At 43.2% G+C, this 16,273-nt stretch overlaps 1 protein-coding gene across 1 annotated transcript in view; it reads left to right on the forward strand.

Annotated features, from left to right (window-relative positions):
• Positions 1 to 422: 422 nt before the first annotated feature.
• LOC138452855 (uncharacterized) overlaps positions 423 to 16,273 on the forward strand; it is a 1,928,742-nt gene continuing 1,912,891 nt past the window's right edge. The window contains exon 1 of the mRNA XM_069605205.1: positions 423 to 561. Coding sequence (XP_069461306.1) covers positions 423 to 561 — 139 coding nt within the window. The remainder of the gene's footprint in view (positions 562 to 16,273) is intronic.

Raw genomic sequence — 16,273 nt, forward strand, 5'->3', positions numbered from 1 at the left:
AATATTGGTTTATCAGCTTTTCCGCCCGCATTGCAGAGCAGCCGTGACATATAACACACTTGTAACCAAAGCACACATGGGCAGCTCACGCATAAACTCACACGCACATTGCGGTCCCACTTCAAGTGGGCTAAAGCGGCAATGGGAATACGTCATGAAGCTTCCGCCGCGTCTGCTCCGCACTATGCCGCGTTTCCCGCCCTCCCTGTCAGGCGGCGTGCCTTCTCTAATGAGAGGGTGCAGATATTGATCGGTCCTCACAGCCCGGCCGTTTTGGAGACTTGTTTACTGTTGGCCTTGACAACAGATGCTAGTGTGCTAAGTACTGGCCGTTAAGCTGCCGGGCCCGACTCTTTCCTCATTTCTCTTCACAACTTCTTTGCTCGACCAGGGGCTGAAAGAGGCAAGTGAAGGCTCAGAAAATGGACGAGCGGCACTGGTGGATCGCGGGTCGAGTGCAGGAGACTTTCCAGGTTGGAGGAAAGACAGATAGCCCTGCCGTTCTGGAGGAATTCTTTTTGCTGCCTGAAAACCTTCAGCTAATCAACGAGTTCCTCCAAGGTGTGTGTTTGTAAATTATAGCATGAAGCCAAGCTGGCAAGGAATCCGTTGCTATGGTTTAGGGAATGTAGCCTTGTGTCATACATTTTCTAGTTTATAAGATTGCGTTTACCTTCAAGGATTAATGCAGCCTACTGCAGTTGAACGGGCTTTTTACCCGTTGCCACAGTATTTTTCGGAATGCTAAACTCCTATAAAGTACGTTTCGGCTTCAGTTGGCTTTTTTAGTTCCTTAGGGCACACACATCATGACGATTGCGGGAATGTTTGCATAAAATAAGCAGCTGTGAGAACAGCAGATGCCTTTTATACCTTTATTTTCCTATATATTATGCCAGGCGTCATTTAGCCACTCACTTGACATTAGTCTGACGAACTTGCCCCCTCCCTATGGGCGTGGGGTGCATATAAATACATATCTAACCCCAAGTCACCCAATTTCCAAATTAAGTGATTTTCTGCCTGTGTTGCATACTTGTGTATAGGAAGGGTGCTTGTGTGACCGAGTATGCATGCACAGGCCTTCATTTTAACAACTCTCTCATGCTGCATTCCCAGGAAGACTCTCTCCTAGCTGGTCTTTCCAGTGGTGGAAGTGGGAAAAAGGAACTAGAGGTACTCTGGCTGCATCCAAAAAGGGAGTGGGATGGGGGTGTGGGGGAGGGTGGGTATGGGAGGTGTAGAGGTAGGTGGGGCCAGGATCACAAACCTTGGCTGCACAGTGAAGCAGGGATTTTAATACACTTTGCAGATTTGACCACATACCATCTAAGCTTTACTCGATATCGATATAAATAGTTAGGAGTTCACGGCATAAAGTAATAATGTGTTATAGAGTTTACTTACAAAAAACATAAATTGCACAATAAAGCCACATGTCAACATGTGCATCCTTATATCCACATGCTAAGCCAAAAGAATATAATTGTGGCTTTAATTTTCACATCCTGAATGGTAAACTATAGGTTCCAGAATGCAAGATAATGCAAACCTGAAAAATCTAGTTAGCCCCACTGTACTTTCAGTGATTTGAGACATGTCATGAAAGTTGTGTAAAAAACTCAAATAGATATGGAGATTCTGTACATCAAACCTCCAGCTCATTATTATTCATGATGTAGAAAATATTTGATTCGTGACATAAAGCAGCTTTCTTTTTTCATGTCAAGATAGTAGTCCTCATGGATATAAACAAATCTTTAAATGGGTACTTTGTGTTGCTCACTTTAAATAATATCACAGATTTCCAAGGTAATTGGTGCTTTGCGAGCTCTTTGAGTTAGAACTGTTTCATTGTGCATATGAAAGACTGCCACCGATTAAAAACACGAGCTGCAGAGCCATGGACGCTGTATGTGTGTCTACCTAGCTAGCTGTGACTATTGCTTGAATGTCCGGCCTGAGCCGATTCTATAACTGGCTCTAGAGAAAGAAAAAGCGTCCAAACACGTTTCCTGAACCTTTGGACTAAAGGTACAAACGAAGGAGTGGTACAGAATACCAATGATTTATATTATCCTGTATATTACACTTCCATCTGTGAGTCTTTCCCATTCATACACCCTTCCACCATGTGTCTCCCGGTTGGCAGGACACCTCTTGCAGAACAGATACACTACTCACTCTATCATCCATCTTCTTATAAAAGCACATAGGACAAAAAAGAAGCCTGCTGCAGCCATCTTCGATTTCTCAGAGTCTTCTTCAGTCCTTTGCCCTTATTTTCATGTCTAGTATCTCCGTTTAGGTATGGCTCTTGGTCCAGGTCCTCCACTGATTCACTTTTCGCACAGCTGCCAAGTTTCCCAGTTCCATGTCTGACACCTCGAGCCAGTCCTGAGTTTTGTTTCCAATTGCATGCTGGAACTTGTAGTTTTTCTTTTCACATTGTAAGAATGGGCCTACAAGTCCCAGCATGCAGTGGGAGCTATGTTTTTGTTGCATCCATATTTTTATTTTACTGCACCTTTCATTGTCAATCTGATTGAGACGTATCTCCCCCTCTGTCTCAGTTGTGGTCTGCTAATGCGGTTCTTCATGGGCTTGTGTTTTGTGTCTCTAATTCAGCGCAATCCTTTCAAACCATGGGCTGAACGGTATGCTAGTTCACTCTTTTCTCTTATGTTGGCATGCTGTTTTTTGATTTGGCATAGCTATCTTTCTATATTAACCTATCATTCACTCGGTCTCCCTCCTTTCTCCAGTGAGGTATTGGATTTTTTTTGGCATCATAGGTAGTGCTCCAGATAAGATTTTGAGGCGGGAGCATTTTACTCCCTATTTTTAAACTTAGAGAGTAAATGTGATTTTAAGAGAGTAAAAATGACTTTTCTCCTTTGCGAGAAAGTAAAATGTATGTGACATCCAGCCGACATGTGCAAATACTGTATGGAAATCAAATCTATGCGGCACCTTTCTGCATTGTGACAGAATGCACCTTTCATTATTTCTCTAAGGTCTGCCATTTGATCTCTCCTGTATATATTTAAATGTTGGAAACACAGAAACCTAGCCATTTACATTGTAAAGCAAGCATGAATTGTATTGTGTGTTTTGAGGTTCGATAGCAGAATTGTCTTTTTATGTTTAATGAAAGTCCTAATTTCCTGGAGCTATTACTACCTAATGGTATGCCAATGTTATGATACAACAGTGCAGAGAGGCAAGGACTCTGTGCTAAATTCTATATCTAATCTCATGGTCATTTATAAAGCGCTTTTGGCAAAGTGCTGTACGTAGAACATATTTATCACAATTATAACCAAACCGAAGTTGGGCCTCCTTTATTGACCTTGAAAGGATGAAAGGCTGAGTTAGCCTTGCCGGGATTCGAACCTGCAACCTACAGATCGCGCATATATTGCAGCAACGAGTGCTCAACCAGCTGAGCTATTTTATTGGCTAACATCCTTCAGAGGTCGGTTAACTGAGTATCGACTGAGGTATAATAATCACAGTGCCTAGAGTCAGGTTTTGCATGTTTTAATTGTAGTCTTGAAGATTTGAGAGGCTAAAACACCAGTGATTGGTGTAATGACAATCACTCACCCTTGAGCAAAGACTCTGCTGCCACTGACCATTTATAGTAATGTACCCCATTGACTGCAAGGTTGAATGGATGTAAACTAGATGGTGCATAGTCATCATTTTACACACTGTTTTTATAATTAGAGTGTACATTAAATTATAACTGTAAAAATGATCTGCTTTAGCATGATTATGTACACAGCACAGGAACTCTGAAAAATACAATTGCGCAATAGTGGTTTGCTTTCAGTGGGGAAAAAGCATAATTTGTTACAAAATATAAATTCTCAATTGCAACTTAGTTTTCTATTTTACTAATTTTACAATCCTAAAATGCTAAGAAAATAAATATGCCCAGTGCTTCCGATTTGCTCCATGAGCAGCAACACATCAGAAGTTTTTTTTGAAAGGTTTCAGAGAAATACATTCTGTTTCAGAAGCTTTTATCCATCTTTTGCAATTACATCCATGTAGATAAAAATCAAAAGAATTCTTCTGGTTTCTGTCTACCTGAGCTTTGCATTGCCCTCTGCTCTTATGTGTAAATGTACACACGAAAATAATAAAGCTGTCATATTTACAAGATTTTCATGCGTAAAAAGGCCTGGTACGCACCTATCTTGAGGCCTGATCATAGGTGTGCTTCCTCTTTATTTGTGGTAAATGATCATACTACTTTAATCTTGCATGTGCTTCTTTAACTGCGTGTTCCACAAGACGCATGAAGGTCTCAAAATAGCTTTTTTCTTCATGAGGTACAACAGGGGCACGCCATGACTGAGTTAGGAGTTGTTCTGTGGGTTGTGACAGCTCCACACATAACCGCTACACAATCTGACTGCCCAGCATAGTGCCACTTGCATTCTCCCTTTTCCAAATCTGTGAATCCTTTCCCTCGGTCCATTTCCTTTGGGGTGGCATAGTTCCACCCTATGTGCTGCATGTCATGTTCTTCAGGAACATCTGCGTTTCGCCAGATAGGACCTGGCCGCTATTGCCAGTTACCATTTGAGAAGGGGCCTCCTGCTTTCTTTAGTAGACTACACAGAAAAATGCAATTATGGTCAAGTTCGTCAGGTCCTTCATAAATTTGGCATTATCCATGGGGATCTGTTTGCATAAGGGACAGACTGGGATTGGAGGGTTGGCCTGAGTAACAACAAAGATCGAATTGCAGAGACTGACTAGCATGACATATGGACAGAGACGTGAGGGACGGCCTTGTGTCATGCCGGAACAAGATCACTCTAATGAAGGACATTGCTCTAAACCTTGAAAGACTCACAAAATTACTGCGCGTCTCGTCAGACAACAATGCCATTAACCAAACCTACTAAAACCTCACCCCTCTGCATACACCTCTTAAACGCTAACTAAACACAACATACCTCTAAAACCACAGCAAAACGCAGGCACTTCACTTCACTGCAACAACAAAACAAACCACACATGGCCTTACTCAACAGCACTCGACGGATACCGACCGGAAACCACACCAAAAAGCTCAGCGAATGGTGTTAACTGAACTGAAGCTGCCAACAACACACCACAGCTCTCTTGCTCTTTCTCCAAACGTTTTTCTACTAACATACCCCAACCCACCCCCTTCTTTTTTTTCAGATCCGCCAGAGTGCCAGGGGACCACTCCGGTGATGATAGTGCGCAGTATAAATATCCTTTAACATTTAACATTGTCAACGAGTACATTTGCGCACTGTTTCTATTGTGGCATGTGGTCCATGGAGACAGTGAAATTAACTCCCACTTGATTCCTAACTTCTGTATCCCACTCGCCTTTCATGAGCTGTGCTTTTATGGTGGTGAGTTATTTGTTCTTTTTACTGAAACCTCTGCATGTGGTTCACCACTCTGCTGTCCATTACGGGCCACCACCAGTATTTGCACACTCTTTTTCATTAGTGTCTTTCCCAGATAGCATGTGTGCCCTAGGCAGGTGAGACTGATTGGGCTTCCATGGGCAAGATTATTTCGTTAATTCTTAGGAGGAGATTCTCGTTGGCATATAGATCATCCACCACTTTGAGGTAAGGGTGCACCCTCGTGGCTTGTTCCTCTCTTGTGGCCACCTGTCCTTGTGTACTCCTTCACTTTGGCAAGGGTGTCTTTCAGCATGTACTCTCCCCATTCAGAGTGAGCCTTTTGTGTTCTGATTGATTTTATAGATGCTGGTCAAGACATATTGTACTCTGAGGTATGTGTGGCCATGGTCTTCCGCCAGTGGTACATTGCCTATCCACTCAACTGGCCTGTTTTGCCACCCCTGGTGAGATGTGCTTGTGCTCTATGGAGTATATGTATTATTGCATTGTGGAGGCAAGCTGAGCCAAAGCGAGAGTTTGATTTCTGGCATTTTTGGGTCAAGTTTGTCCCCCATCCGTTTGTGGTCCATATGAAGTAGGAAATGCAATGGAAGTGGGCAGAAAAGTGGTCTGCGCTTGTCGGACTCTACTCTAGGATTGTCTTGCAAGTGTAGTTGGCACGGCGCAGTGACAAAAACCTCTGTAAATGCCCGCACAGTGCTTCTGAGTGGACATTTATAGACTTTGGGTGGGCTGTACCCACTCAGTCCCTACCCTGCCCACGCCTATGGTGCACACTATTTACTTTTGAAGGTGTATTGGCCTAGCTTGGAGGTAACTATAACAAATACATCAGAAACATATCTGCACCTTTAATTATTTGGGCGAGCAACGTGACGATCGAGGAACGAGGAAGACGAGGGCATACCCTTTAAAAATCCGGTCTTGCGCAGAGCGTGCGTGGAAGTAGGTGAGAAAGTGGTCTGCGGTGGTCCCAGAGGGAGCCACAGGAAGCCGATGCTGCAGTCCTGCTGTCTTGTCTGCTGGGAAAGCACGTGTTCATTTGTTTGAACTAACGCCCTTGTTTATATATTTTCTTTTTCTCCACTCGCCTGCTTTCCAAGGGATAGACTTTACTTTAATGGCAACTCTTCCACTATATAAGTTGCAAAAAGAGTATAGAAGTGTTAAAAATGATGCTAGAAGGTGGGGAATGACAGAGTTTTAAGGTGAAACTTTGAAAATTGGACAAAAATGTTGCTATATTGAGGTAAGTATGATATTAGGAAGTTGTAGGAAATTAAGGGTGCACTGGTGCACCTATGAAATTCACTGAAAAAAACATTGTTAAAGGGACGTTACGGTTAAGTTGCACTAATAGAAACCTATGAAATTCAATGAAAAAACTTTGTTAAAGGGATGTTATGGTTACAAGTAAAACCGAAACCCCCCAGAAATGTACCAGTTATGTTAAGCTATGCAACCATAACTCGCGCCACCATTGTGCACTGCTAAGACTGACACCCAGGACATGAAAGATTACATCACAAATGTCATAGATGGTGCTTAGCTTACCATAACTGTCAAATTTCTGGGGGAGGGGGGTTCCCCACTCGCCTGCTATCCAAGGGATAGAGTTTACTTTAATGGCAACTCTACCGCCATATATAATCTACAGAGTGGAATTATTCAGCCCCAGACCACAGCATGGTCTGTTGATAATGCACCACACATTGGGTTCTCTCCGCCTAACATTTCTCGATGTGCTCGAGATATGGTGATGTCTTCTATTTGTTTTGACTCCTGTGTCTCGCAAGACTAAGCCCTATTGCAACCTTCTTTGAATTACCAAAACACTCCCGAGTGCCTGGAGGCATTGTCAGATGTGCCACTTCCAATTTGAATTACGAGTATTTCTGCCTTGATACAGGAGGAAGGTCAACCGCCCTTGAATGCAGTGGTGATTCCTCAGTTGCCAGTTAGGGAGCGAACGCAAGAGGGCCCTGAACATTCTATCTTTCTGGACACTTCTTTTTTTAAGGCTTTGTGGTGAGTTGGAAGGAAACCCTAAGATTGTGGATGGTCTGATTTTCCCATTGCTGGTCCACGAGCAAGCAACCTCGGGGCTCCCGGATTTAAATGGGAACTCTGTCTTTGATTATTTTACATTGATAAACGTTCATCTGCAAAGGGATTCTAACATCTTGCTAAACTTGTCTTCCCTCGGACCTGCCTCAGTATCGGCTTTACATTTGGTGTTGGAATCCATCTTAAGTCTTTATGATAACATCACAGACATTACACAGGAGAATTATTTTACATTAACATCAATGGAGGGGAAACTTGCAGCATTTTCTGACTTTCAACCCTATTTGGTGAAACAGAATAGTAATTCAGGTGGCTTGTTGTTTGTTAGCCCAGGCCTCTCGCTTCATGACTCTGATCCGGTAAATAGTCTGAAACCTTTGCTAAACTGTCAAAACAGACTGAGTCGCTCTCCTGATCTTTCAAATCCATTTATTTCTTTTCTCTCGCCAATTGACAATTGTAAAACTCAATCGCTCTTAAACCACAGTGATAAATCCATTGATATACTGGACGTAGACCATACCACGTTGGATTTGTCCATTACTAATGTACACCCAGAGTGAGAGCCAATAGGAGGGTTATCTGTAAGTCAGACTAGACAAAAGAAGACAAACCATGTTTGAGCAATAAAAGACTGTAAGAACCATCAAGGCACCAATTCCAATAACAATACGTCTTCTAGGAAGTTCCTATGGTCCCTTCCGGATGTAGACAAACATTATTGTTAACTTCAATGACCTTGTAGATATGAGTCTAGGAAGGTTTTGACCACTGGTAGGAGAAGAAATTATGTTAAAAAAGGGAACAAAGTAAAACGAAAGAAAATTACTCAATTTCTTATGCCACAAGATTGTGTTAACGTTTAAAATGTTCTTCTTGCTCAGGATGAAGAGGTGGTATAATCCAGCTTACACTCTTCACTAGTGATGTCTCATATTTCTTCCCCTGTAAACTAGCCTATTAATGAGGGAAGTTGGCCCAGGATTTAAACATCAAATCCTTGCCTCAGATCAGGAGTACATCTGGCCAAAGAACTAACAACAAAGGGATGTAGTAGATAAGCTTTGCCCGGAACGGCACTGCCCTGGCAATTATTCAAATAGTGCCAATAAGAACTTCTATCATTTCCTTTTAAAAAGTAACTCTGAATAAATGATTATTGGTTTTGATAATATTGTGGCAGTAAATGGCATGATGTAATTAAATCGCTCTAAATTGCTTAACATCTTTGAAAGAATCCCAGCCCTACGACTTATACATGCAGGAGACATTGACAAAGTTATGGCATGAATACATTGATTGCTCATTTCTACTCGCATATTGTGGGGTGGATTGTGTTAAGCAGAAAGATTTGCTCAGATCAATGTGCCTTGATCTAATTTCCCCTATCTAATCTTAAAAGCATGACTGCTTTTTTGGATCGTTTTCCTAGGTCTGCAAGGAAAGAGACTGTTACTAACCCTCTCCTGCAAACTAAACAAGATTCTAAGCTGAACAGTAGGTCTGCATCTAATTTTGGGTACCTGAGAATTTACTAGTTCCCTGAACGGTTTGGTCTTGGCTAGTAGCAAATGTAAATCCAACCACTATGCCCATGGGGACCTCTTCTCATCTTTGATGTAGATGAGATACATTTGTTGTCTTGGAATTCCTGTGGTTTAATGAACACTGTATCAATTTCTGCACTGCGAATTGTCTTTCCAAAGATGAATGTGTTGATGTTACAGGAAACCTCTAGTCCTCTCTATTTAGAGGGCTCTGTAACTTACTCTAAAGCCACCCTGCGTGGCTCAGCGGGATGGCCGAGAGGTGGCTTAGCTGTGGCCATTGATTGTTCTTTAAAAGTAAAATATTTTCAGGTCACTACAAAAAGCGAAGTGCTACAGGTGGCAGGTATTGATCTGGGAGAGTATAGCCTCCAGTTTTTATAGATCAATTTGTATTGGAATACGGCTGCCCAGTCTAGTGCCACTATTCAATTGCCATTGGATATTCGAATCAGTGGTTGGTTGGGGAAGAGTTATTCCAATAAAATCATTATTGGTGGTGATTTTAACATTGCTTGAGTGGAGGCTAGTGTGCTAACCTCAAGTGAAACTCTGAGTGTTTGTGTGACTCAAAATGTCACAAGGACCAGAGAGGAGCAATGGGATCACTATATGGGCCTGTGGAATTTCACCCTGTTGCTCCCTTCTTTTAGTGGGGCACAGGGCACAATCTCATCATGGAACATGGGCTCTCAGAACTCCTGAATTCATCATGTGTATGTGACTAATTGTCTGATTTATTTTTGTTACTCTTTGTGTATTACTAACCAACGATTTATTGATCATGCAACAATTAGGTTTTCTATAATAATTGGTCTTCAACGTCAGGGCACGCTGCCCTTGCTGTCTATGGCTTCTGCAGATAGAGGTGGTCTGACAGTAAAGTGAAATGGCAAATTCTGTCAAATTTTATCATGAATATGAATGATTATGTGTTTTCTACTCATATAATAAATTGGAGCTATTGTTTTCTATTCGGAGCTATAATAAAAAGATTGGAATGTGCTTGGATATTGTAACCAGTAAGGGTCTGGTTATTGCCGCCAAGAGGCATCTGCACTCTTTTAATGAGAGGGTGGTAGAGGCTAAAAGAGATAAGAGAAAACTGCTCAAAACTTTGAGATCTGGGCGAGACTTGGATGAAGTAACTTATAAACTTCAAAAGCTAATGATTGCCCAAAGATATAGAAACTATATTAAACGTCTTTGATATTGTCACGATCCTACTCGCCTGCCACCCAGCACCGCTACATCCGTCTCTGCCTTTATTTCCTTGTTTTACCGCTGCAGTTTTGGACTTATCTAATTGCATGTTCCATTCCGGCTTTTGGGTTAAACCAGCAGATGCATTCTGGGACATGTATGCTGTCCAAAAGGCAGAGGGCTGGAGGAGGCATACTGAATACATTTGTTTGCAGCAAGCTACTAAGAACTGCAGAGGGCCTGATTGCATTAACCTGTTCCAAGCTACTGCAGGCTAGGCTGCAGAGATCTGGAGAGCCCTTGATTAGAAACCACTGCTGCTACTGCTGCAGGCTACTGAAGCCAGGGCGGGGCTTAATTCAACACAGCTGCCAGAGTTTGCAACCAGCTCCACACTGCTGGCCTGCTTGCTGGGAGGGCCTTTATAAGCTCACTTTGAACAGAAGCACTGGTCAGTCAACTGCCTTCACTGGGAGTTTGTGCTGGTGCTCCTGTTACCAGTTTTTGACCTTTCCTGGAAATCCTCTTTTGGACTTTTGATTTCTGTTGCTGTTGATGCTTGCAGCTCCGTCTCCAGTCTGCTGCAGCCTTCTGCCCTGCTCCTCTGGGCTCCCACCTGGCGGCTCTGTCGCTGCCTTCTGCCCTGCTCCTCAAGGCTCCCACCTGGCGGCTCTGTCTCTGCCTCTGCCCTGCTCCTCTGGGCTCCCGCCTGACGGCTCTGCTGCACTCCGCTGCCTTACGCCCTGCTCCTCTGGGCTCCCATCTGTACCTTCTGCCCTGCTCCTGTGGGCTCACCTAACGGCGCTGCTGCACTCCGTTGCCTTCCGCCATGCTCCTCTGGGCTCCCACCTGATGGCTCTGCCGCACTCTGCTACCTTCCGCCCTGTTCCTCTGGGCTCCTGTCTGACAGCTTTGCTGCACAACGCTGCCTTCTGCCTTCTCCTCTGGGTTTACCTGCCTGGCAGCCTTGCCACACTCCGCAGCCTTCTGCCCTGTTTCTCTGGGCTCCTTGCCTTGCTTCCTGCCTGTTCCAACTTCTGATATCCTATCCTGTCCTGTACCTGTTATTTCTTTCAACACTGCTTTCTACTTGTATACATCTTGGTCCACTGTGGTGTCTCCACTTGAATCCGTTTTACAGTATGAACCTGGGTTGGTCTCCATTCAGATCAGATAAGGGAAGACTTCTGTTGCCTTCACCTAGTCCGTTGAAGTCGTACCTGCCTCAGTATATGGTCTTTTCGTTTTACCCTTGCACTGAGTACAGCAGTTTCCTCAGCACGCCTAAATCATGACGTTGCTGTATGACTATTGTTAAGAGTAATCTGCTGCTACCTATCCCAAGGGCTTTCCTTAATCCCTGGAGACCCCTTATCATATTCCAGTACACCCTTATTTCTGATCAATCCAAGTTGCCCAGCGTATTTGCTTGTCTTTGCCTTTTCTCTGGCTCTTTGTTTACAGCCTGCTCCTGCAGTTCCTGTGAATACCTGTTTCAACTAACAGCTTGGTATGTACCTGTAATCTGTTATATTCTAGCATTGTCTCCGGAATCTCCCTTAATCTACTTGCATACAGTGAGAGATAGCCTCTGCCCTGTACTCTCCGCCTAGGCTTGTGACAGATATACAGTAAATATATCTGACAGTCAAGCCGTTTTGGGGGTGTTAAACAGTGTAAATAGTACAACATTTTGGGAAATTACTAATGACGCCTTGTCCACAATTATGAAACAGGAATCATATCTTACTGTGGAGGATTTGTGGGTGACATTTTATGAAAAAACGTTATACCAGAAAGGAAAGTGTGTGAGTCTTTGGATGATGTTTACAAAGCCCTTGAGAAGTCTAAAGCATCTAGGGCCGCAGGCCCGTATGGGCTTGCCCCAATCTCTACAAAGGGTAACTCAGAGTTGTGGGCTGGTATTCTGCTTCCTTTGGTTCTTGACATATTATCCACCTGTACGTTCTCTGCTTCTTGGAAGACATCATTTATTATCCCAATCTTTAAGAAGGGGGATCAGGCTGTGCCCTCTAATTATAGACCACTGACAATTTTGGATGCCACTAGTAAATTGTTTGCATTCCTCATTCTCCAAGATCTAAACAGGTAGAAGGAAAAGCTTGATCTCTTATCACACTTCCAGGTGGGATTTAGGAAAGCCCTTATATAGGAGCAATGCTTTCGTTAGGGTGGACAGAGAGAAACCTTGGCTGAAACTTTTGAAGTGGAAGATACCAGCGCCAATAGTAAGGATTTTGGCAGGCCTCCACTCAGATAGTGCAGTACCAGTCTGACTTACATGATAGGGTGCTCTATCCAAACCCATTAAAACTTCTATTGGTTTGAGGCAAGGGTGCATGTTGTCCGTATTACTTTTCAATCTTGGCCGCCACCACTTCTTTTCCAGTCAAGTTGTGTGCCTCCAGACTAAACTGGTTGGCTTTTTTCGACGACCTATTATTCTTTGATCTAACACTGATAGGCCTTCAGAGAAAATTGCATTTATTCTCTGAATATGCGTCAGCAAACAACTGAGTCATTAATGGGTCCAAATACGAGGTAGTCCTTCCTACTGTAAAACGCAAGCCCAAGATAATGTATTGGGCCGATGGGAGGTACCAGGTTGAATCGGGTTCCGTCGTTGCATTATTTGGGCTTCACACTATATAACTAGCCGAGTATAGGGAAGGTCTAAGATCTAAAGCGCAAGCGTTTGTGGTGCAGATGAAGAGAATTCTTTGCAAACTTTTTATTTTTTCTTGTTTACCTCTTATTCGTTTTTATGTAGCAAAAGTCGAACCCAGTTTAAGTTATGGATTGGCGTTTTCACCTTTGTACTTTTTATAACTCCCTCCATGGTACAATGCGAATACGTGCTCTGGGCCTTTCAATAGCCATTCTGAATGCAATGATTAGGCATGAATTTGGATTGATTTAATCGGAAGCAAAGGTCACCTGGAAACAAGCTTGTATATTAAGATTTTGCATCCTCCACATACATCCCTATTTGTTGTTGATTTGCCAGATACAGAGACAGAGTGGTTTAGAGAGATATACAATGTTGAGGTCGTCAGGAAAGGACACATAGAGCAAGCAGGGGTTTATTTTGCGCGTCCCATTTTGCTGACTTGGGGTGTGTTGAAGCTGAGTGCGATGTTGCAATTTCATATGTATCCAGTGCAGTTAATTGTGGATGGGGTATGTTACTTTTTAGTGTTACCTTTTGTTTAGAACCGATACATATTAGCTTGCACACGTGCAGAGAGATAAAATGTTAAAACTACCAAATGAAACATAAACCCAATTCACACATAGGGTGGTCAGAAGAACCTGGAAACTGAGAGATGGGAAAGGTATTTAATGTGCATGCAAGGAAGAGGTCTGGGCATGGAGAACCCAAGGTGATGGAAAATATGACAGTTATTGAGACCAGCATGCACACCGATACAAATACATAGGGAATTAGTGAATCTAAATGTAGTGGGCTTTCTTACAAATAGATACACTGTAGTCAGGGCTGTTTGCCAAGTGAACTTTGACTTTTGAGAAGCTGATTCTGCAGGATTTCGGAAACCAGAGGATGATAAATGAGTAACTTCAACCTTTGCAGTCCGCTCAGCTGAAGGAAAGGAAGGGCCATGTGGTTTTTGGTGTGATAACTATCGCAGATGTCAGATATCTCCTGACTGCAGGGGAGCTTGACAGCAGGGTTTCGCTATGTGTTTTGACCAGCAGTAAAACATGGGTGAGTCAATGCCCAAGGCTAACATAATTGGAACCCAGGGGTTTCATTTGTATTTTCAGATGTACTATGTGCGATGAAGTGGCAGTTTTTAGATTAGAATGTTCCAATGAAACCAGTGACCCGAGGAATGTGATAGTATCACTAATTCAAAGAGAACTTATTTACCCAGCTTTCTTCATATCACTTGGAATATTTATGCAGACCATGTGCAATCAAAAGTTAAGGTTAAAAGGGCTTAGCCCAGTTATTGCTAGTAATGAATTATGTTTGCATACAAATGTTTAACTGGATGATGTTGCCATGACCTACCACTGACAAATCCTAGAAGGAGGTGTGCTCTACACATGAGCTGAAGATGATAGTTAGGATAAAGGCTACCAATTAGAGTGTAGGAACTGGAGAAAGATGGAATTTCTTTGAAGAGGTTTTTGTCCAATCACATGTGGGGAGTGGATTGTAATAAAGTATCTGGGAGTGTTTTAACTGTTGCAAAAATGTATATGAGATGCCAACTGATGTGGATTGTTGATTCTAGAGCACCATCTAACTGCTCCCTCGATAATTGTACAATAAACCTGCTTTTCGTACAAAAGGTGCACTCGTTCCTCAGGTGGTGAGCATGCTTGGATTAAGGTAAGTACGGTGACTGCCCCCACAAATTTGGTGAGCCAGGTAGGAGTCCATGCTTTCAGAGATGTTGGGGGTCTTCTGTCTGCACCACTCAGCTGCGGCACCTCACTGCGGGGACCAGTCTTCTGTGCACAGTAAACAAGAGAGGCTTGTGGACGCCATATTGGTTAAAGGTCGGTATGCTCCCCGGAGGTATGGTGCCTTGGCCCAGCTGTACAGGACTTGACGGAGCACTACATCGGAGTCCTTCGGGGTCATGTGAGTGCACGTTTGGGGTGTAAAACAAGAGGGGAAATAGGGGTAAAAAAGGGTTGTTTCTTTGATTTAAGGGGTTTGGTAAGGATAGACCTGGAGTGTGTGTGAAGTTAGTTGAGGTTGCAGGGATTAGAAAAATTGATGTTTTTGAAAGGGTGATTGAACTGTTCTGTGTTGTAAGTCCCTTGTATATATTTCTTACCTAGTTTGTTATTTTAGAGGTGTAAGGTGTATCCTATCCTGCACGCCCAGTTTGAGGTTTGTCCTGATATCCTTTAGTTTGCTTGTCTGGTTGGCTGGAGCCCTCATCTGAAGGTGGTGTGACATTTAACGGCAGGTCCAACCGTAGATACCTTTCTGAAGTAGGCCCTTGACATTCTTTTGTATTAGCCGTGCGGACTGAGCCCTTGCCTCAATTTTCCTGGTTAGCTGAAGTAGTGAGGGGAAACTTCCTGTAGTCAGGAAAAACGGTTTTGCAGTAGAGAAGGCTGCACTAGTAAAAGAAGAGGGAGCGAGAGAAGCGGTGCTGTAGTGGAAAGTATTGCGCCCCTCCTATGCTCGAGTGGTAGGGTTATCTCGGAAACATTTAGCTGGCAAGGGTTTGTGTTAATGCTCTCTTTTGTGTAAGAGTGAGAAGTAGAATTGAAGCAAGTAGGTCAGTGAGGTAATTCTGGTATAAACAAGTATGTGAGTGATTGTGACTAAGAAACTGAGTAGGGTTGAAAAGGGGGTTCTTTGGGTGAAAACATTTGGTGCCACAGGTTCGGCTTGGTATTGTCTTTGTGAAATTGTCTTGGATAAATTGGGGTGGATTATGGAGACTCCAATGAATCATTTTTGCCAGGTACTTCCAGGCCATAAGGTAAAAACTTTCAAATACTATTGGGAGTGGCTGCAGGAGTCTAAGGGGGAAAATGCTAAACTCTTGGCCTATCGAGGGACCTATGACACAGCATTATTGGAGAACTTGCACAATTTCATGACTAAAAGGCACAAGGGCTCAAAACTAGAGAAGCCTTTAAATAATATAGTGCTATTGAAGATGTGTGAAAAAGGCAAGAAAGGCCATAATGTTGAAATCGTGAAGGAAAGACCAAAAAAGGAGGGTTCTGGAATTCCTTCTGCAGCGCCCCATGTGAGTGCTATCCTTTATCGACTGCAGAGGGGTACATAGATCCTGCGTTCGAGCCTCCATTTTCCCCAGCGGCCACTCCATTGGTTGCAAGACGGACACAGGTGATGCCTCCATCAGCTGCGAGGCCTATGAAGTGGGATCTCAAGGGAAGTGGAAGGATAACTCCTTAAATGGTCATGACTGCAGAGAGGTTGTGAATGGAGATCAGAAAGGGATTAACTCCCCCAACTACTAAATTAGCAAACAGATTAAGGGTGGA

Source organism: Ambystoma mexicanum, chromosome 4p (assembly GCF_040938575.1).
Source record: "Ambystoma mexicanum isolate Mex_15411 chromosome 4p, UKY_AmexF1_1, whole genome shotgun sequence".
NCBI classification, from domain to species: Eukaryota; Metazoa; Chordata; class Amphibia; order Caudata; family Ambystomatidae; genus Ambystoma; species Ambystoma mexicanum.